The sequence below is a fragment of the Phocoena phocoena genome, chromosome 10 (assembly GCF_963924675.1).
Source record: "Phocoena phocoena chromosome 10, mPhoPho1.1, whole genome shotgun sequence".
Classification (NCBI taxonomy): domain Eukaryota; kingdom Metazoa; phylum Chordata; class Mammalia; order Artiodactyla; family Phocoenidae; genus Phocoena; species Phocoena phocoena.
In genome coordinates this window covers 3,103,067-3,123,558 of record NC_089228.1, presented here as the reverse complement: position 1 = coordinate 3,123,558, position 20,492 = coordinate 3,103,067, and the positions used below count along the sequence as shown (strand labels likewise).

General features: G+C 56.2%; 1 protein-coding gene across 1 annotated transcript in view; it reads left to right on the top strand.

Annotated features, from left to right (window-relative positions):
• Positions 1-2,981: 2,981 nt before the first annotated feature.
• WNT7A (Wnt family member 7A) overlaps positions 2,982-20,492 on the top strand; it is a 66,194-nt gene continuing 48,683 nt past the window's right edge. The window contains exons 1-2 of the mRNA XM_065885689.1: positions 2,982-3,052; positions 7,753-7,979. Coding sequence (XP_065741761.1) covers positions 2,982-3,052; positions 7,753-7,979 — 298 coding nt within the window. The remainder of the gene's footprint in view (positions 3,053-7,752; positions 7,980-20,492) is intronic.

Genomic DNA, 20,492 nt, shown 5'->3' with positions numbered 1-20,492 from the left:
AGACTCTGAATTTATTTGATCCACTGTTACATCTCCAGCACCTGCTCCAACGTCCTGGTCCTGAACATCCCCTAACATTCGTGACATGAACGCATCTCTGGTCTAAGAATGACAGCACATGTAGAAAAGAAAGAGAACACGTCAGTGATGTTCCGGAGGCAGACTGCTCAGGGCTGGGAGAAAGACAGGAGGAAGAAGATGGCCAGGAAAGACCTGTGACTTTGCTCCAAATCCTGGGTGGCTCCGTCCCCGCCCCAGTCACTCACTGCCACCTCTCTCCACGCAGGAACCCCAGCCAGCATGGGGGACATTGCAGCTTCCTCGCTTGTCTCTCTCTCCCTCTGCCCCTCCCCACTGACTCCTTCCAAGTCCCATCAGAGCTGCTCACGTGCCAGCCTCCTCCCTCCTGTCTGCGCCCCACGTCCACCCTAGTTGTTCCAGTTACAATTGCTATGCAACAAGGGACCCCAAGACACAGTGGCATAAAATAACCATTGCATTATACTCCCAGGTTATGGGGCTCGGAGCTTGGGCAGGGCACACTGGGATGACCACAGAAGCCACTGTTCACAGTGCCTCGGCCGGGAAGATGGGAAGACACGATGGTTGGTGGCTGGGCTCTTCTAGAGGCTTCTTCACCCACACGTCTGGCACCTGGGCTGGGGTAATTCCAAGGTGAACCTCAACGGGGACGGTGGACTAGAACGCCCCCCAGGGCCTCTGCATGTGCCTGGGCTTCCTCACAACATGGCAGCCTGCAGATTCTTCCCCTGGTGGCTCAGGGCTGCAGAGCACTGTTCCAGGCAACAAGACAGAAGGGGCGTTGTGGTGTCACTCTGTCACCTTACCGGTCACCTTACCAAGCCCCCACCGGCCTGCCCAGACTCAAGCAGGGAGACACGGAGGACCCGCCTCTCACTGAGGGGCCACACAAAGTGAAGCCACCCATGTCTGGTACCTGCACCACAGGGTAGCCTCCTCTCTGCTCTGTCCCACTTTGCCCAGCCCTCTGCATGCCCCCGTGGACTCTCCACAGGGCAGCCTTTGAACATACAAGTCACGTGAGTCCCCTTTTCTTTGATCCCTCCAACGTCTTCCTGCCAAACTCTGTGCTGAAAGCTGAGCTCCGCACGTGCCCACACAACTCTGTGGGATCCGCATGCCCCCATCTCCTCCTTGGGGCCCGCTGCCCTTCCTTCTCTTTCTGGAGCAGCCCCTGGCCCTCCTGGGGCCCCGCCCACCTCTGAGCCTTTGCACTGCCTCCTCCTTCGTGCGCTGCTGGGCCCTTGGCTCCCGTGTCCTTCAGGCCACCTCCTCACATCTAAAATCAACCCTCCAGCCCCAGCAGTGCCTCTCCCATCACTCTGCTTTATTGTCTGCACTTGCCCCTGTGATGTCTCAAATGATACATTTGTTTACTTCTGGTCTGCCTCTTCCACCAGCTCCGAGAGCAGGACGTTGTCCTTGTTCCTCATAGTATCCACGGTGCCCACCCTGGTGCCTGGCACAGAGATCTGTGGAATGGGAATGAAGGCAAGAATAGTGGTTTTCAGGGAACGTGTATGATTTTTTTTTTTTTTTTTTCCGGCTGTGCCATGCGGTTGTAGGATCTTAGTTCCCCAGACTGCGGGATTTTAGTTCCCCCAACCAGGGGTCGAACCCGAGCCTCCAGCAGTGGAAGCGCGGAGTCCTAACCACTGGACCGCCAGGGAAGTCCCCACGTGTGTGTAATTTAGAAAAGCAATTCAGAAGTAATAGCCCTGTGGAGGGGGCTGTTAACTAGAGTCAGGCACGCCTTGTTTCCAATCTGGCGCTGCCATTCACCAGCTGGTGACTGTGGGAAAACACCTTTGCGCCCCTGAGCCTCGATTTCTTCAGCTGAAACTTGAGTCCAACCGCCCCCTAGCTTACTGGACTGGGGTGTCTGTCACAGGAAAGGATCAGGACCTCTGGTCAGCCTCGACGCTGTCCCCGGGAGCGAGGCGGAGCTGCACCGCCCGTCGCGCCCGCCAGGTGTCGCCGCGAGAGCGCGCTGAGCAGCCGGCTGCGCCCGGAGCCTTACGGCTACTCGGGCGCCCCACGTCTGGGGTGCGTGCGGGGCGTCCAGGCCTCAGCCCGACTCCGACTTTCCTCTAGGAGCGGGACTCCACAGGAGGCTGTCTCACCTGGGCACCCACCTGCCTCCCCGCCTCGAATAGACGGGGGCGGGGAGGAATACTCTGAGCCAGTCGTCCCCGCTCCGCCAGTAGCCCTGCATAAGGGGGCGCCCTCCCCTGAAGCTGGGCTGGAAGCCAAGGGGAGGGAGGAACCTGGGTGCGCCCTAACACCCCACAGCTCCGAGCGCTCGGCCGGGCCGCGGCGACGGGGAGGCAGGCCAGGGCGAAAGGGTTCTCGGCTGAGCCCCGATTCCCGCCACCCCGAGGGCAGTCCCTGCGCGTCCGCTCGCCCCGCAATTTACGAGTTAGCGTCGGGTGGAGCCCCTCCGGACTCCCACTGCCCCGGACCCAGCTCGGCGCCCCGGAGCCGGGAGGGGGCGCCGCGGGAGCGCGTGGGGCAAGCGCGAGCGCGCTGGGAGCAGGCGGCCCTGTCCCGCGGGCGCGGGGGCGCGGGGCGGGCGCTCCGGGGAGGCGGGTGGGGGAGGGGCGGGGGAGGGACGGGAGAAAGGAGGGAGGGAGGGGCGGGGGCGGGGGCGGGCGGCTGCAGCGCCCCCGCACTCTCCGCGCCTCGCACACTTGCACCGGCCGCTCGCGCGCAGCCCGGCGTCGCCCCGTGCCGCGCTCGCTCCTCCCTCCCTCCTCCCGCTCCGTGGCTCCCGCGCTCCCGGCGAGGCTCAGGCGCCGAGCGCGCGGACGGGCGCACGACAGACGGCCCCGGGAAGCCTCGGCCCGCGCCTCCCGGGCGGGCTATGTTGATTGCCCTGCCAGGGCCGGCCCGCGGGATCAGCACAGCCCGGCCCGCGGCCCCGGCGGCCAGCGGGGACTATGAACCGGAAAGCGCGGCGCTGCCTGGGCCACCTCTTTCTCAGCCTGGGCATGGTCTACCTCCGGATCGGGTAAGGGCCGCTCGCACCTCCTGCACGCGCGTCCCGGCAAAGTTGGCGTGGCTTGGGGAGGGGTTGCGTCGCCCGCGAGCCGCCGCCGGCCGCCAACTTCCTTGGCTCCTCAGAGACGCCGGGTGGGCGCGGTGCGGGAGCAGTGGGCGCACAAAGGCCCCCCTCGGGCGGGAGCCCCAGGGGCGCGCACAGCTCCAGAGACACGGGCAGGGGGACCGGCCGTCCTGAGAACGCCTGAGGCTGGAAGACCCCCAAACCAAGGACAGCCAGTAGGGACGCTCCAGCTTCGGGGACTCTGAAGAGGGCTAGCCGCTGCAAAGGTCATCGTCTCCCAAGGACCCTTCAGACCAGGGCATGGGAACAGCAGGTCCAGCGGGAACACCCTGCCGGGACCACAGCCGCTCGCAGGGAGCTCAGCCCCCAGAGCCCGAAGGGAACTCTGTACACAGAGGCGAGGGCACAGCCGCTCCTAGTACAGGGCAGTCCCCGGGCGGCAGGCGGGGCCGGTCCGTGAACAGGGAACAGGTACCCGGAGGGAGGGACGTTCGCTGGCAAAAACACAAACCGCTCCTCAGAGCCTTGGCACCACCCGGTTTCCAAGGACCCTCAGACTCCCGGAGCCCCATCCCAGGAGAAGGGGACAGCGCCAACCACCCTAACAGACGCACACAAAGGTAGAACTAGAGATGGCCCGAGACACCCAGGGAGACAAGCTCGCAGAGCCAGCGCCAGAGAGAGGCGGGACACCCCGCCCCCTAAAACTGGGCACCCAAGGCGGCCAGCTTGCTCGCGGAGCAGCCCTCCCTGCCTCACGCCAGCCTTTCTAGGAGGTGGGGCCGGGGCGGTGCGCTGGCTGGAAGGTGGGAGGGGGCGGCTCGGGACGCGTCTTGGAGCTGCATATGCGCGGCCAGTCACCCTTTGTACTTCGGAGATAATGCGCGTGAGGCACAGGAGGTGGGGGCGGGGGCTTTAGGGATGGGTAGAGGTTCTGACGCTCAAGGGCCACCTTGCCAGGTTTCACGCAACCTGCTCCCCAGCTCCGCTCGGGGAGAGGTCGGACTGCAGGGGCTGCGGCGATGGTGTGTGTGTGGTGGATCCTTTGTGTTTTGTCACTACCACTCCCCCGTTTCCCCACCCCGCGGCTCTGGCGTGGGGATTTCTCAAGTTGACCGGCCGTGGCGGCCAGCAGGTGCGCACAGAGCGGACCAAGCGGCTGCCAGCCCTGACCGCGGGCCGAGACGCGACCGCGGGCGGAGAGGCGGCTGCGAGGCTCGCGCGCTGCCTGCCTGCCGGTGTGTTTTAAGTGTTATTGATTCGCCCGCATCTGGGTGGCTTTCTTTTTTTTCCCCTGCTTTAATCTTCATCTTGGCCCGCGCCCCGCCGTCCCGCGCGCATCCAGCATCCAGGAAGCCGGTGGGGCTGATTGGCGCTGGCCGCGTGCGGCTTTATCTCCTTTTTAATTAGAAACGGGGCGGAGGGACCCGGGAGGGGAGAGAGAAAGGGAAAACAACAGAAAATAACTCCTCTGGCCGCCCCGCCCGCCCGACCTCCCGCCGGCGGCGCCGAGACCTCATAGTCCCCGCAGGGGCCCAGCTGCCCGGAGGGAGGGCGCCGGCCTTCCGCCCCGCTGCCGCCCTTTGGGGTGGGGAGAGGGCCAGGTCGGGAGGAGTTGCAGGGTGGTTTGGGGCCAGGCCCTGCTGCTGCTCTCTGTACCTCGGGTTATCCATCTGTAAAATGGGCATGGGAGGCCTTTTGGTTCCTCGGATGGATGGCAGGGCACCTGTGGTATTCTTACTTTATCTGGATAGTTCAAGTGACTCAAGCACTAGCCTTTTTGTAACAATCAGATGCAATAATAACCACCACAGCAGCTCATTTATTGAGTACTCACTGTGTACCTGATACGTTCAGAGCACTTCCCATGTTTTGACACATTTAATTTTTCAGCAGCCCTATGAGGTGAGGTCCAGTTCATATCCTCATTTTAGCAATGGGAAAACTGAAGTACAGAGAGGGGATGTAACTTGCCCAAGGTCACACAGCTACTAGGTGAAGGAAGCTTAGATGGCACCCTAGACCTGAGCTCTTAGCTGCGAGACTATGGTGCCTGTGCATTTTTTACCGCAATATATAGTTTGGCTCTCTGCTGGTGTAGGGATTTCCTGGTGGTCAACTAGGTGTCGACAGGTTCCTCCTGACTTGTGGCCAGAACATCTCCACTTGACCTCCTCTTTCTGTGCTGCGTCTTCCTGAAACATTTAAAACATCCTAGCTCCCTGTTAGACTCTCTTTGAGTGGCTGAGACGAATGACTGAGAGCTCTTGCTAGGGTCCTGTTTTAGATCCATCACCTGCTAGCCTCCAGGCCTCAACCTCGGTGAGCCTCGGTTCTCAGCTACGCAAAGTGGATATGTTAAACGGAGATGGTGATTCCTGCCCTATAGGGCTGTTTCGAAAGGCTGACTGGTCTAGAGTTAGTGGTAGCACCTGCCATACTGCATTTGCATATAATAGGGATGCTGCAGAAGTTCCCGGATGCATTCAAGGCATAACTAGGGGCACCTGCTGTGTAATAGGCAGTGACATTTTTGAAGCTCCACAATCCATTTAGCAAGCCCAGCAGACAGCCTCCCTGTCCTCAAGGAGCTGATGGTCTAATGAGAAAGACAGGTGATAAAAAAGCAAGCACACAGGTTAAAAACAAACACGTACATTAAAACATTTCAGAAGACCATGAGTAATCAAGAGTATTAAGTAAACAAAACAGATTGTGATGGAAAGTTAGGAGGGATGGGGTGGAGAGGCAGGTTCCCTTAGGTGGGATGGTCGGGGAGGGGACCCTTGAGGTTACTTGGATGATGGCAAGAAGCCAACCGTGTGAAGGTCAGGGGGTGAGAGAGCTTCCAGGGAGAGGGACCACCTGCCCGAGGCAGGAAGAGGGCTGGTGTGTGGCAGGAGCGGCAGTTATGTGCTTCGAGAGGAGTGGGGTCACCTCAGCTCTTGTGGTGTTGGTCAGGGGACCCTCGCCTTGAGAAATCCCAATTCCAGAACAACTTCCCACAGCTGAGCCTGGACTGGAAAGACGAGGCAATTAGCCCAGCGGCTGACCATGGCCCATGTAAATGGGAGCTCATTATTATAACCAGAGTGAGGTCTTCTCTTTCAAAGGGTGCTTGATGACCTTTGAAGGATTATACAAAAGGAAGCTCCAGACAAGTGGGCCATCTTTGTGTAACGGGAGGGCTAGCTGCATTGTCAGGGCTACCACTGGAGCCTCTTTGGGGTTATCTTGATATTAGGAAATGGGCCCACCCTCAGGCCAGATACCCACAAGCCACACTGACGCCTCTCTTTCCCTTGTACCCTTCCCCAGCCCTCCCATCGGCTCCACCTCATCCATCAGCGAGCTGGGTCGCCTCCATCTGCGGCCACCCAGGCCAAGCCACCTCTGGCCTGCCCACTCTCCCTGCTGTTGTTCTGGAGCCCTGGAGCCCTCTCCCCCCTGGGGCTGGAGGCATGGGATCCTGTCAGTAACCTGCTTCCAGCCCTTCAGTGCTTCTTGATGTACCGAGATAGATCAGCCCTGAGCCGTCTCCTCTCCCCAGACCCCGCCCCCCCACCGAGCCCTGGTTCTGCATTGGGTTCTGTGGGTTCTTTCTGTTCCTTGGCGATCCCAAGCTTGTTCCCTTCCCAGGACTTTGCATCTTCTGTTTCCTCTGCCCAGAATACTCTTCCCCAGACCTTCCCATGGCTGGTTCCTGACCATTCGGGTCCCTGCTGCACTGTTACCTCCTCAGGGAGGCCCTCCTTGACCACTCATGCTAAAGCGGCCCCTCTCCCTTCCCTCCCAGACCCACCACTACTTGTTATCACAGCATCTTCATTTATTTTCTTTGTAGTGCATGTCATTGAATGTTGTGTTGTGTTCATTTGAGACATTTGCATGGTCTCCCTCCATAGCCCCTCGAAGTTAGGGCCTTGCCTGCCTCCCAGCATGGTGCCTGGGAGCCTGGTGCCCTGATAGGTGCCTAGTACGTACCTGTGAATGAGTTGGGAAGACAGGAACCTTGCTGCGATAGTCATAAGCGTCCTCTAGGCCAGTTATACCTGGAGTGGGATACACGTATTCCATTGGCACGCAGGAAGGAAATACTACAACTTTTATTCACAGTTGCTTTTTAAAAATAAAACATATACATACATACAATATGTCGTCCATATATAACATGTCTGAACAGTTTTTGTTTTTTAATCAACATCTGTGCACCCATCCCCCTTTCAGAGGCAAACGCTACGTGAAACTTGGTGGTTACCTTTGCAGTTTTACCACCCAGAGATGACCCCTAAACAGTGCAGTTCCATTTTGCATGATTTTAAACTTCATCTCAATTGAATTCTCCCATAGATGCATAGGCAACTGGCTTAGTTCATTTGACAGTATGTTTGTGACACGCATCGTCTTTCTTTGTGTCTAAGAAAGAAATTAAGCCTCACTAATATTGAATATACACGTGGTACAAGTACCGATGGGAATTATAAATGAGTGAACGTGGGTTGGGGGTGCAGTATCAAAAAAGTTGAGAGACCCGTGCTGGGAGCAGTAGCAGGGGGAGGGCAGGGCTGGACGCCTAGGGAGGGCCTGTAGGTGTGCCCCCCACCTTGCTGGCCTAACGCCCCATCTCTCTGTGTCCCCTGCTCCAGTGGCTTCTCCTCGGTGGTAGCTCTGGGCGCGAGCATCATCTGTAACAAGATCCCAGGCCTGGCTCCCAGACAGCGGGCGATCTGCCAGAGCCGGCCCGACGCCATCATCGTCATAGGAGAAGGCTCGCAAATGGGCCTGGACGAGTGTCAGTTTCAGTTCCGCAATGGCCGCTGGAACTGCTCGGCGCTGGGGGAGCGCACCGTCTTCGGAAAGGAGCTCAAAGTGGGTATGTGCTCACCCAGACACCCCAAGCGGGGTCTTATAAACTATGGGGAGACCAAATTGCCTCGGGAGTGCTCTGGGACCCCCTTCTCTGCTGCAGGCTAGAACGCCCTAGATGAGGGATCCTGCAGGTGCCACAACTTGAATTTAGGTCTGCTGATGAGGGTCAGCTCTCCAATTGGAATCCACCACCAACTGTTCCCAGTAGAGTTGCACACCAGCAGCCAGTGGCCCAAATGCTAACTGGCGGATACAGCACTGATACTGTTTTTTAAATTGAAGCCCAAATTTAGAAACTATCTGTTTCGCCTAAAAATATGGACTTCTGGCTTCTTTGGAAAAATTGGCAGATCTACGGATAGCTTACACCTGTGCCCACTTAGTTACTAATGGGCTATAGCTGAGAACACAGCGCCCTTTAGGTGGAACCTGGGCAGCCCATTCACTGCCACAGTCCCCACCCTTCTGCATTGCCTTGCCTGGCCACTGTGGGCATTTGAATTTCCAACCCCTGTTTTATGGGAATGGTGTAAAAGCCTGGTGGAAAGGGCACGGGAACAATGTTGGTTGCCAGGAAGCCCCGGTCGATGTGGGGAAGGCCATGTTGTATGTCTTCTCGCTTGTATGCGTCTGGACTGGGGGGCCGGAAACCCTGCAGCCTCACTGCTGAATCGAGCAGTGAACTTCCCTTAAAGTCGGGTCTGCCTCAGGTCCCTCGGCTGCAGTGGTTCACCCAGCCTGCTCGACTGCTCACAGGGCACCCCTGGGTTCTCTGTCTCCTTCAGCCCCGACATCAGCAAATCCAGTTCATGTTGAAAAGATCCACCCCAAGTCTGGCCACTGCTCCATGCCCTCACTCGCTCCCCCTCGGGTCACACAGGTGGCACCTCCCAGCCTCCGGCCATCCTGCAAACCCTCCTGCCGGCAGGGTTGTCCTTTGTAAGTGGAAATCAGATCCTGTCATTTCCCTACTTAACCTCCTTGGGAGGCTCCCCCTGGCCTCAGAATGAAATCCCAACTTCTCACTGGTCCGCCGCTGCCCTCTGTCCTCATCCGCTCCCATCTTCCGGTCCCCCTTGCCCACCCAGCCTCATGCTGTTTCCCAAGCACACGGCACTGTTTGGGTCCTGCTTGGGGGCCTCGGCTCCACGCATTCCTTCTGCCTGGTATCATCTCCCACCATCCTGGGCACCTTCCCTTGTGGTTGCTGTGGTTTTCCTGCCTTCTCCTGCTCACACCCATGCCCCCTGTTTCTGGGACCCAGGCCTGGGCTCTGGTGTTATTTTGAGCTGTGTCTTTGTTGACATATGAGATGTTACATATGGGGAGACTGAGGCCCAAGGTCAGCAAAAAGTGAGTGGCAGGTTCTCCTAGGACTGGGCGGATCCCAGTATCACTCGCAGTCCTGGAGTAGCTAGCCTGTTGGTGGCATTGTGATAATGCCTGCCAGGGTGCAACAGGAGGGCTCCAGTGCAGGGAGTCCTGGGATGAAGGAGTCCCTGCTGTCCAGAAGCCCCCAGCTGCCCAGAGTTGTAGGATTGAGGGATCCGTTGCAGGCTGAGGCGGGGGAATACCGCCAGTATGCACCACCAGTTTATTTATTTATTTATTAAAAAATTTTAAAATTTTAATTAATTTATTTATTTTTGGCTGTGTTGGGTCTTTGTTGCTGTGCGTGGTCTTTTTCTAGTTGCGGTGAGTGGGGGCTACTTGTCGTTTCACTGTGTGGGCTTCTCGTCGTGGCGTCTCTTGTTGCAGAGCATGGGCTCTAGGCATGCGGGCTTGAGTAGTTGTGGCTCGTGGGCTCAGTAGTTGTGGCTCGCAGGCTCTGGAGTGCAGGCTCAGTAGTTGTGGCACTCGGGCTTAGTTGCTCCGCGGCATGTGGGATCTTCCCAGACCAGGGCTCGAACCCATGTCCCCTGCATTGGCAGGCGGATTCTTAACCACTGCGCCCACAGGGAAGCCCCCACCAGTTTATAATACCAGTATACACTGAGCAGGAGTAGAGGCCTGGGGCAAGGAGCATTCTTTGAGAGGAGGACCTGGGTAGGATGGCCTCAGGGGATTTAAGCAAACAGAGGCGCCAAGAAAACCCCTGGGATTGCGATGCTAGACAGTAGGCCTGCGGGACCTGGAAGGGAGTGGGAGCCAGAGCCTGGAGGTGTGTGGGGTCACGGCTCGCAGTTTCTATTTCTAGGTGGTAGGAGATAACGGGGAGCTTTGAGCAGGGGCATGACTGCCAAAGTAAGGTTGCACTATGTGAAATTGCCACAAGTCAGTGGTTTTAGGCCCACAGAAATAACAACATTATGTGATTCAATCTAATGGGAATTCTGGAAGAGTCATTAAAGAGTGGGTACAGAATTCATTCATTCACTCACTCATGCGTTCACCAAAAATTTCTCCGGTGCTCTCTGTGGCTGGAGGCTGCTCTTTCAGCCTCTGTGGTCAGGGAAGGCCTCTGGATTTGTGAGGGAGGTGTCTGGGGGAAGACAGAGAGGGGACGGCAGGTGCAAAGGCCCTGAGGCAGGAATGTGCTTGGTGGTTTGACAAACAGCACGGAGGCCGGCGTGGCTGGAGTACAGAGAGACTCAGAGGTCAGAGAAGGAGCCAGGAGGCAGACATTGTGGCACCTGTCAGGCCAAGTCCGGGGTTTGGATTTTCCTCTGGTGAGCGGAGGGGCAAGTGTGGGAGTGAGGAGTCTGGTCCAGTCTTCCAGGCAGAAGGTGGCAAAGTGGTAGCAGTGGAGACCCGTTTTGGCCGTGAGCTGCCAGGATAGAGCGAGACTGCCAATCTGGAGGCTGGTTAGGAAGGAGTTACCCTGGTCTGGGTTTCTCAGGTGGTGGCAGTGGGAGCAGAGGAAGGGGAGGTCAAGATGAGACCCCTGCGAGTCTGAGGAGTCACTTCCCCTCTGAGCCTTGGCTTCCGCGTGTGTAAATAGGCAACCTGCTCCAGGACAGCAAGAAGCAAGCCTCAGATTTACGCTTTCCAGGCTCTTCAACACTGCCCTGCCCTCGTGGGATTGCCTCTTTCCGGGAATGACCAGCCAACTGGGGCTGCCTTGTAGGGGTGAGGGATCAGGATTCTAGTCTTTGGGGACTCTGGCCATCAAGTCCACACTCTGGACGCAGAACACATCACTGGCCTTTGCAGAGACTTCCCAGAAGCTCCACCCCACACTTCTGCCTACTTCCCATTGGCCAGGACCTAGTCACATGACACACCTAGCTGCAAGGGAAGCTGGGAAATGTAGTCTTTTTTTTTTCTTTTAATTCCGAGCGGCTGTGAGATAAGCTAAGGGTCTGTGACGGAGCTGGAAGGAGGAGATTGACATTGGTGGGGGGCAGCAGCCCTTCACGGGTTCTGCATCCCATGCTGAGACCCAAAGGCTCACCGTTCTCCACCTCCTCACGCCCAGTGCGGTCCCCACTCTGCCTATGTTTCTGTCTCCCCTCCTGAGTGTTCTGGACTTTACTGCTTAGATCTGAGGAGAGGGCCCCAGGGCAGGACCAGGCAAGGCCCTCGTGGATGCTGGAAACCGAAACCCAATTCAAGCTGCCTCAGGCGGGAAAGGGAATTGTGCATCCTCGGGAACTGAAGGTCGGTGTGCCGACTTGGGGAGCCCTGGGACGTGAGCTGGCATCAGCTTCCTCTGGGGCAGAAAGGTGTCTGTCGGGGGGGTCAACCTCCAGGCTCAGGTCCTGCAGGAAAGAGCCTGACCTTTCTGTGGCAGCGCCTGCAAGAGCCCTGGAGCTCACTCTGATTGGATCTGGGGCCTGACTTCTGGGCGTGTGTCCATCCCAAACCATCACAGGGGCCACTGACAATAGGGCTGTTGTTGTCCAGGCCTGGGAGCCACACCTGCACCATCTCCCAGGGAGGGGGACTGTTTGTGGGGCTTTCAGGCAGCTCGGGCAGCCGGAATGAGGACCGACCGCAGGCGGGGCGACTTCCACACACAGTCCTGGGGGCTGAAGTCCAAGATCAAGGTGCTGGCAGGGTTGGCTTCTTCTGAGGCCCCTACGCTTGGTGTGTAGAGGGTCGCCTTCTTCCTGTGTCTTCATTTGGTCTTTCCTCTGTGCACGTGCCCTGATGTCTCTGTGTGTCCTAATCTCCTCTTCTAACGACACCAGTGAGGTTGGAAGAGGGCTCACCCGAATGGCCTCATTTTAACTTAATCACCTCTTTAAGGGTCATACCTCCAGATACAGACACATTCTGACGTACTGAGAGTTAGGGCTGGGCATATGAATTCTACGGGGGGACACAATTCAGCCCATAACAAGCAGCCTGAGAGCAGCCTGGTCTGCACTTTAGGGAAAAGCATATGGGGTGTGGTGGGTGCTCGGAGGTGAGATTCCCAGTTTGGAAAGAGCAGATTGGACCAGTGGAGATGGCCTTGGTCTGGGTCTTGAAGGGTGGGAAGAATTTCATGGGTCAGTGAATGGGATCCCAGGCAGAGGGAACATCGGGACAAAGACGACGTGTGACTGCTAAGGGGATGGCGAGCGGGGGTCTGCAGCCTCAGGTGAGGTGACAGGCTGGCGCTCGAGGGTCTTAAACGCCTGGGCTTATGTGAGCCCACGACAAGTTTATCAACTGCTAACCAGGCTCAGTGTGGCCCTTGGGGACCCAAGAAGGTGTTCACCCCACTCCAGGTTTTTCATTTTCATAAATGAAACAATGAACTCCCCCTTGAATCCACCACCAGCATGACAATTAGAATAAGGACCGGTAGCTTGCACCCCTGTGTACGTCCCTCAGGCAACTCCTGCTCCCGCCTCCCAAGTCACACTTTCTCTATCCTGAATCTTGATGTCTAATTTATGCTACTGATATATTCCCCAGAAGCACATTATTTAGTTTGAGTCGTGTTTAATTTTACAGAGAAAAGGCATCACGCTATAGGCAGTCTTTTGGAATTTACTTCTTTCCCCTCAGTATTAACAAAGCCCATCTGTGTTGTTCTTCTTAGCTGTTGTTGATTCATTTCAGCTGTGGTGAATAGACCCCATCTGTGCACCCATGCCTTGGTTGAGGGGCGTCTGGGTTGTCTCTGAGCACCTGCTGTCACAGTGCCACCGCGGGCCTCCCTGTGCGCGTCTCCCGGGGCCCACGTGTGTGCTTCTCTGGGGTGTATGCTGAGGAATGGAATTGCTGGGCACAGGGTATGAGGATGGACCTGATTTCTGCAGTGACCGTGCCACGTGCCACTCCCCCAGCCGGCAGTGTTGACCTTCGGCCTCGCTCACACACGGGATTGCCCAGACGTCTTCATTTTTGCCTGGGGGATGGGTGTAAAATGCTTTGTCACTGTCCTCTTGATTTACATTTCCCTGAGAAGTCGTGTGGTTGAAATCCCTTCCTATGTTTACTGGCCGTGCAGGTTGACTCTTCTGTGAGTTGCCTATTCGTGCTCGTTGCCTGTTTTTCCATCTGGTTGTGTGTGGTCGTGTCACAGGTAGAAGAGTGAGGGCTGCATCAGGCAGGACCCCAGGGAGGGTGGGTCCCATGGGGCTTCACACCCCTGTCTTTCGTCTTTTCGTGGAGGATCAGTGGGTGAGGGCCAGGAGCAGAGGCAGCCCTTCCTCTGGGTCCATCACCTCATGGGTCTTCTCCATCCCCGAAAGGAGGCATGTCCACCTACAGCTCAGCTCAGAGCCACGTGGAGGCTGACCAAGTCACGTGGGTGTTCTGTGGCAAGACTGGGATGGCCGGCGAGTTCCCTGCTGCTGGAGGGGTTCTTGTTTGTGTGGTCCTGCCACACGTGAGATTCTTGAGGCCGCCGTGTGTTGGACAGCCTCGTTTTGTTGGTGGGCCCTGAGGCAGCGACACGAGCCCTGACATCCGAGTCACGCAGCCCACCTTGTCAGGTGGCAGCAGCATTGACAGGACGTAAGACCCTAGCGCCTGGTGGGTTAGGGCCCTAAAAGGATGTCCCGTCACCCTTCCAGGAGGCCCACGTGCCTGTCTCCTGTGAAGAGGAACTCAAGGACCTGGGGATGCTCCAGATTTTATTCCTGGTGCAGCAGGACAGGGAGATGTGGAGTAGAAAGGGGAGAAGCTATTGGTCCCATTTCTAACCTGAGGTCATCATTTTGATTCTACAAAGTGTATCCGCCAGTCTGTCCACTTCTCACCACGTCCCCCATCACCTCCTTGTTCAAATCTCCATCTTCAGAGACCTGTCAGCCAACTCCATCAGCCCCCTAATGTACCCCCCCAACCACCTGGCACCCAGCAAAGAGTCTCCCCACGGTCGCTGTGACCACGGTGTCTCCCTGTGTAAAACCCTTCCTCTCGCTCTGAGAATAAAATGCCAACAGGTCCCCTGGTGCTTTGCTGACCTCCATGACCTGCATCCCGACCCCCTCTCCACCCCGGCTCTGCCACCCTCTTCCCACCCTCTCACGTGACTACGTCCTTCCCACCTCAGGGCCTTTGGCCCAGCTGGTCTCTCTGCCTGGGTGCTCTCCCATCCTTCCACCCTCAGCTCACATGGCAGCCCCTCACCAGGACCGCCTGTGTAGTGTAGATCACCCATTCTCCAGCTACCCCTCACCTTCCATGTTTTTCTCCTCATCACTTACTACTCCAGGGCACATCCTCTATTTATTTGCTCATTTGTGCCGCCCAGAATTGTAGTTCAGCCCTGCAGTTACCTGCCGCTTCTCTTCCCAGCTTCCCCATTGCCTGGCTGTGGACCAGGACCAAACGGCAATGATAATATACCCATCTTGCAGGTGAGGGCAGCTGAGATTACTTACACCCCACGAGGCACCCAGGACGTGCTCCATAAATCACAGCTATGTTATTCTTGAGTCTCTCCAGCCGGAAGGGCTCAGTGGATGTGGTGCACCCCCAGGTACTGGTGCAGACCCCCGCCCCAGCTCCTTCTGGAGCAGAGGTCAGAGCAGAAGGGCCACAGGGAGAAACTGCTGAGCGATGGTGGGTAACCTGCACACCCCAGCGTTATGCAGGCCTCCACCCAGACGCCACCTTCTCCAGGAGGCCTCCTTTGACCATCTGGCCGAGACAGCCTCCCCTGTAGGTCATGCTGTGCTGTTGTCTTTATAGCACTTACCACTTCCAGAAGTGACTTAGCATACTTTTGCAAGGCTGTGTGTGTCTGCCATCGGTCCCTGGCTGTGGGGAAGTCCATGGAGCCCGGACCTGTCAGTCGTCTTCTCTCTGTGACCCCCAGCACCTGGCCCATGGCCTGGCACACAGTAGATGCTCAGGAAACACATGGAGAGATGCTCGCCCCCCTGGCAGGCCAGCTCCTCTCTACCCTACACGCCCAGCTGCTCTGAGCCCTCCAGAGTCTTGTTAGTCTTGTGGCCCCAGGTCTGGGTGCACCGCACACATGGGAAGCGCTCTGTTCTCTTTGTTGAGTGAATGCTTTCCATTTCTGACCCAAAATACAAGACCGATCGTTCATTCCTGCACGTGAGCATTTTGATCCATGTTAGTCCAGCGTTCTGTTAGCTCTCCTCCCACATTTGCGTTGGCTTCAAATGGGATCAAATGTTGAGTAGGTCAAGGCCTAGGGGAGATCCCCCCTCCATGGCGTGACTCAAGAGGACCTGTTCCCCAGTCTGTTCAGCGGACTGGTTTCTATCCCTCCCCACCCCCACCCGCTGCTCTGGGGTAAAAAGGAGGGCTCCCTGGATGATAAATTTGGGAACTCAGCATGCTATACTCCCTGCTTGAGAGAGAGCCAGTGTATTAAAGGCTCTGAAAAGTCCTGCAGACAGGAGAGCAGCTTGAGGAGGCTTCCCTGGAGGTCCACACTCCTCTGACCTCAGACTCACTGGCCATCTGGTGGAGCTGCTCTTCCAAGGCACCCACACCAGGAAACACTGCTCTGGCGACCCTCACAGATTGGCCATGCTCGGACTGTGGCTTTTGGACTAACCAGGAATCCACCCAAAGTATATTTACCCACCACCAAGTCCGACATCCTTCCGCAAGGGCACAGAGGAGGCACGTTCCAGTATCTGACATGGACGTGGACGATGAGATCTATGCGAGTCAGCGTCACTCTGCAAAGTCCCTGAAATCAGCCACAAAATTCAGAATACGTAGTTTTCTATACAAGCGGGAAAACATTCGCGTGTGTATATAACGTATATGCAGTAATGCACCAAATATAGAGAATGAAGATGCACCCTATCCAAAGTGTTCATACACTATTTTTTTTAGTTCAATTTTTTTTTTTTTTTTAAGATTCCACATATACATGAGATCATACAGTATTTGTCTTTCTGTGTCTGGCTTATCTCACTTAGCATAATGCCCTCAAGGTCCATCCATGTTGTCACAAATGACAGGATTTCCTTCTTTTCTATGGGTGAATAATATTCCATTGTATGTATATACATATATATACACATATGCGTGTGTGTGTGTGTGTATCACATCTTCTTTCTCCATTCATCTGTCGATGGGCTCAGGTTGTTTCCATGTCCTGGCTATTGTGAATAGTGCTGTGGTGAACACGAGGATGGAAATATATTTTCGAGTTAGCATTTTCATTTTCTTTGGCTAAATACCCAGAAGTAGAATTGCTGTATGCTAATTCTATTTTTAATCTTTTGAGGACTCTCCATATTCTTTTTCCATAAAGGCTGCACCGACTTACATTCCCACACGTACAGTATGTTAAATTTACTTTTCCCCGGGTGCATTTGGTTGAATTCATGGAAGTTAAGTGCTCATGGGACACCCCCCTGCCACCCACAGTGTGTCCACCCATTCATTCACTCATTCATTGGTCCCACAGATGTTGGCTAGAATCTTCAGCGTGGTAAGTGGCTGATGAATTGGCCACAGAGTCTGCTCTCGGGGCGCTCACCGTCTGTTGGGGGCAGACAGCAGAGTCGGGGCTGAATGTGCTCTGAGGGGTCTGGTAGAAGAGCAGAGGGCACGGGTGGCACTGGACTGGAGCGTGGAAGGCTGCCTACAGGGCCACCTAAAATGGGCCGCCACAGCCCAGGAGAGGAAGGGTGTGGTGGGGATGGGCAGCCGCAGGAGGCTTGCAGGTGTGACCCAGCCAGAGCCGGGGATCCAGAGTGATCGGGGCAGGGAGGGCAGAAAGAGGCTGGAGAGAGTAGTGGAGACAAATCCATCCCACAGGGTTTGCCTGGGAGGGGAGCTGTCCGAAGAACCTCTCTCCCTTGTCTCTGGGGAGAGACAGGATGTGGGAAGATGATCAAATTCTTAGCACATATAGAAATTTGCTATGAGTCTAGCATTATTATCAACAAAGAAATGGTGATTTCCTGATGTGTGCTCCTGGGGACGGCTGCATTCTTTTTCACATACTCACGACCTCCTGTTTGGTACTCCCCTGTGGAATTTTTCCAGGGAAGGGCACAGATGACCTAGGATTCAGGCCCTAGGGGCCACCCTCTTCTGTCTACCAACCGGGGAACTTGGATGCATTTCTGGGCTTCTGCTCCTGTCCCGTTTCACCGCTTCTCCTCCCGAGTGGTCACTTCAGCAGCTCGCCCCTCTCCCTCGGGTGACCGGCTGGGCCCAGGATCCCAGGTCTGAGAATCCGTATGCCTCGCACAGTGGCTCCGTCTTTTCGTCTGTCTGGGGCGGGGTGGGTGGATGGAGCACATGTCTGGTGAGCTGATGGCTGCTTGGAGGGTTGATTTGAAGACCTTTCCGGTGAGAGACACAGAAGTGAGGGGCAGGCCAGCTCCACTTTCTCTCTGCCATTTCTTAACAATACGCCATCTTGCCGGAGCAAAAGACCTATTCTTTCCCTATTCTTGCTTAGAACGCAGCTAACAAAGGACTTTTTGTCTCGCGTGCATTTTTTTTTTTTTTTTTTGCAAGCCTCAGTTCATCCTGGGTTTTAGCTCTCCTGACACCATTCTTTGAGATGAGTCTTTTGTTAGAACGTTCTCTTGCCAGCTTTCTTATGGTTGACACACACTCCCACACTCCCACGCCTTTACATGCGCAGTCATTCATTCACTCAACTGTCGAGGCTTCGCAGATGAATAATCCGGGTCCTCACAACCTTGTGGGGAGAGACTGATCTTTCAATTTAACAAAGAGTAAGGATGGCAAAGGTGCTGAGCCAAAAGCCGAGGAGGGGATGTCAGGAAGGCCCTCGGACAGGGGACCCCGAGCAGTGTCTTGATGGAGACAGTTAACCAATGCCACGCCTAGTAAGAGCTGCTGCGTACTGATCCCTTCCAGGTGTGGTCTTGGCTTGGTGGCTGGTGCCTTGGCTTGTTTCATCTTCCTAATGACTTTAGGAGGCAGGTGCTTTATTATTCCCATTTTACAGAGGAGGAAACCGAGGCCTTGAGAGGTCAGTCAGCTCACGCCTGATCCTTCCCCCCGGGGAAGTGGAGCCAGGCTGCCAACCCGGCTGGCTTGGCCCCCCAGGGCCCTGCTCTGAAACCCCTGAGCTACATGGCCTCTCACCAAGCCCGTGGGAGAGGAAGGGCATTTACCAACTGAGGGAGCGGCGTGTGGAAAGGCTTGGAGGCAGGACGGCTTGGAGGAAGGAAGGAATGCCCTGAGCATTTTTTTTGTAAAAATTTTTTAATTAAATCAGAAAAAGAAAGATACAGTTTACATGATATCAGTCAATCATATGGCTACTTTGACTTACATTTTAATACACTCATGGTCCTATTTACTCCTCTGTACAAGTATTAAAAAAAAAACTCAGGTGTTTGAATAATCTTCTGTAAGTTGGTTGTTGACCCTTGGCAGGGGGCAGCAGTGCGGTCTGGCCTTCCTTGCTGGGGAGAGATGCTTGGATAGAACGGAGGTGGGAGAGAAGGGCGGGGGCTGGGAGACCAGAGTCCGTCTCTGTGGGCCTGTTACATCAGCCAGGCCCCGCCCAGACACGTGCCCCCTGCAGCCCCCGTTCTTCTGTCTCTTCATCCAGAGGCCCCCTAGTTCCTCTGCTCGAAGACAGCCAGATATGGCGTTCTGAGCCCAGAAGGGCTGTGAGTGTCATGCCATGGGGCTGGCAAAGGCAACCTTTTTCCGTCTGTGTATTTTCCAAATCATCATGTATTTCAGCTGGTGTCACTGCAGATTGCTCACCCTCTGACCCGTTGGCTTTAAATAGCAAAATAGAAAAAAATACAATGCGCTTTGTGGTTTCCAGTAAGATACTGTAAATACACCCAGATAATATTCCGGTGCAAACCATTTGCAGTGGCTGCACAGGGCGGTGGAATGGAATCTTTCAGGCAGGCTTGGACATCAGTTTATTTCCTCTGTACCCGCCGGGGTCGGTATGGAGCTGGAATGTGGGGAGGGCGTCAGCCGGGCTCCCCGGGTTCATCTCAGTGATAACAACGGTCTTTACTGAGCACCTTCTGGGGAACGGGGCCTCTCTGTACACAGAGGTTTCGTTTCGTCTTCAGGGCAGCTTGGCCGTGTCCTCCTGGTGGATCCCATTTCACAGGTGGGGAAGCTGAGGCCGGGGAGCCAGCATCCTTGCTCAGGGTCACCCCGCCCTGAGTAAGGAGCAGGGCGGAGGGACTAATAGGCTCCATCTTACCCAAGTTCTGAGCTGAGGCCGCCTGAGCTTCTGCGTGGAAAGTTACCTGGAGATGCAGGTGGATTGAAAGTGAAAGAAGCTGTGGTGGAGGTGAGGACAGGACTCCACGCCGGGAGCCAGGAGACCCTGGTCCTAATCCCCCAGGTCTCGCTGCTGAGTCATTGATGAGCCTGGGCACGTTTCCCGGCCTCTGTGAACCTCTCTTGTTCCAGGATGAACCCACGGGCCTTACGTCTGTGGCTCTGGGAGACTTTTCTCTGGTTCCGGGCACAGAGGGCCCTGTGCTGGGGCAGGATGGGAGGGCTTGCAGGACCTGCCTCTGCCCCAACAGCCTCACTTCCTCCTACCCCCGTGGGCTTACCTGCTCCCGCCACTGCCCAGGCCGGGTCAGGGCCACCGCAGGGTCTGCCCATCAGCCGGGAGCCCCCTCTCCCCTCAGAGAGCCTCATGGCTGGCTCCTCCCGGCTCAAAAGTCCCCACCCCAGGTGGTCCCCGCTCCCGTCACCTCCCTGTCCTGCGTCTGCAGAGTCCTCCGCTGCGGCTGAGTGAGTGATGTGTCTTGCTTTCTGCCCCCTCAGGAGCCAAGGCCATGTCTGAATCCCTCCTCTCAGTTTCCCCAGCCCCCAGCACAGTGCCTGGCACATAGCAGGTGCTCAAGCAATATCTGTTGAGTGAAGGAACAGGGCACGTGGCTCGGTCAGGGGGGCCGAGGAGAGGCAAGGTGTGATGGAGGTTCTTCCTCTGCTCGTGCCCAGGAGGGAGAGGTAGGTGGTCAAGGCAGGAGGGGGCTAGGTCTGTTCTTGGAGGGGCAATGGTCAGTGATGGGCAGTAAGCCAAGCCCAGTGTCCTCTGCTTACTGGCCCCATGTGGAAGAGTCGGGAAAGAGCCTGGGCCAGGAGTCAGGAGGACTGGGGTGGGTGTCATAACCTTAAGGCAGGAGACAGGGTCAGACTCTGGAACCAGGCTGACCAG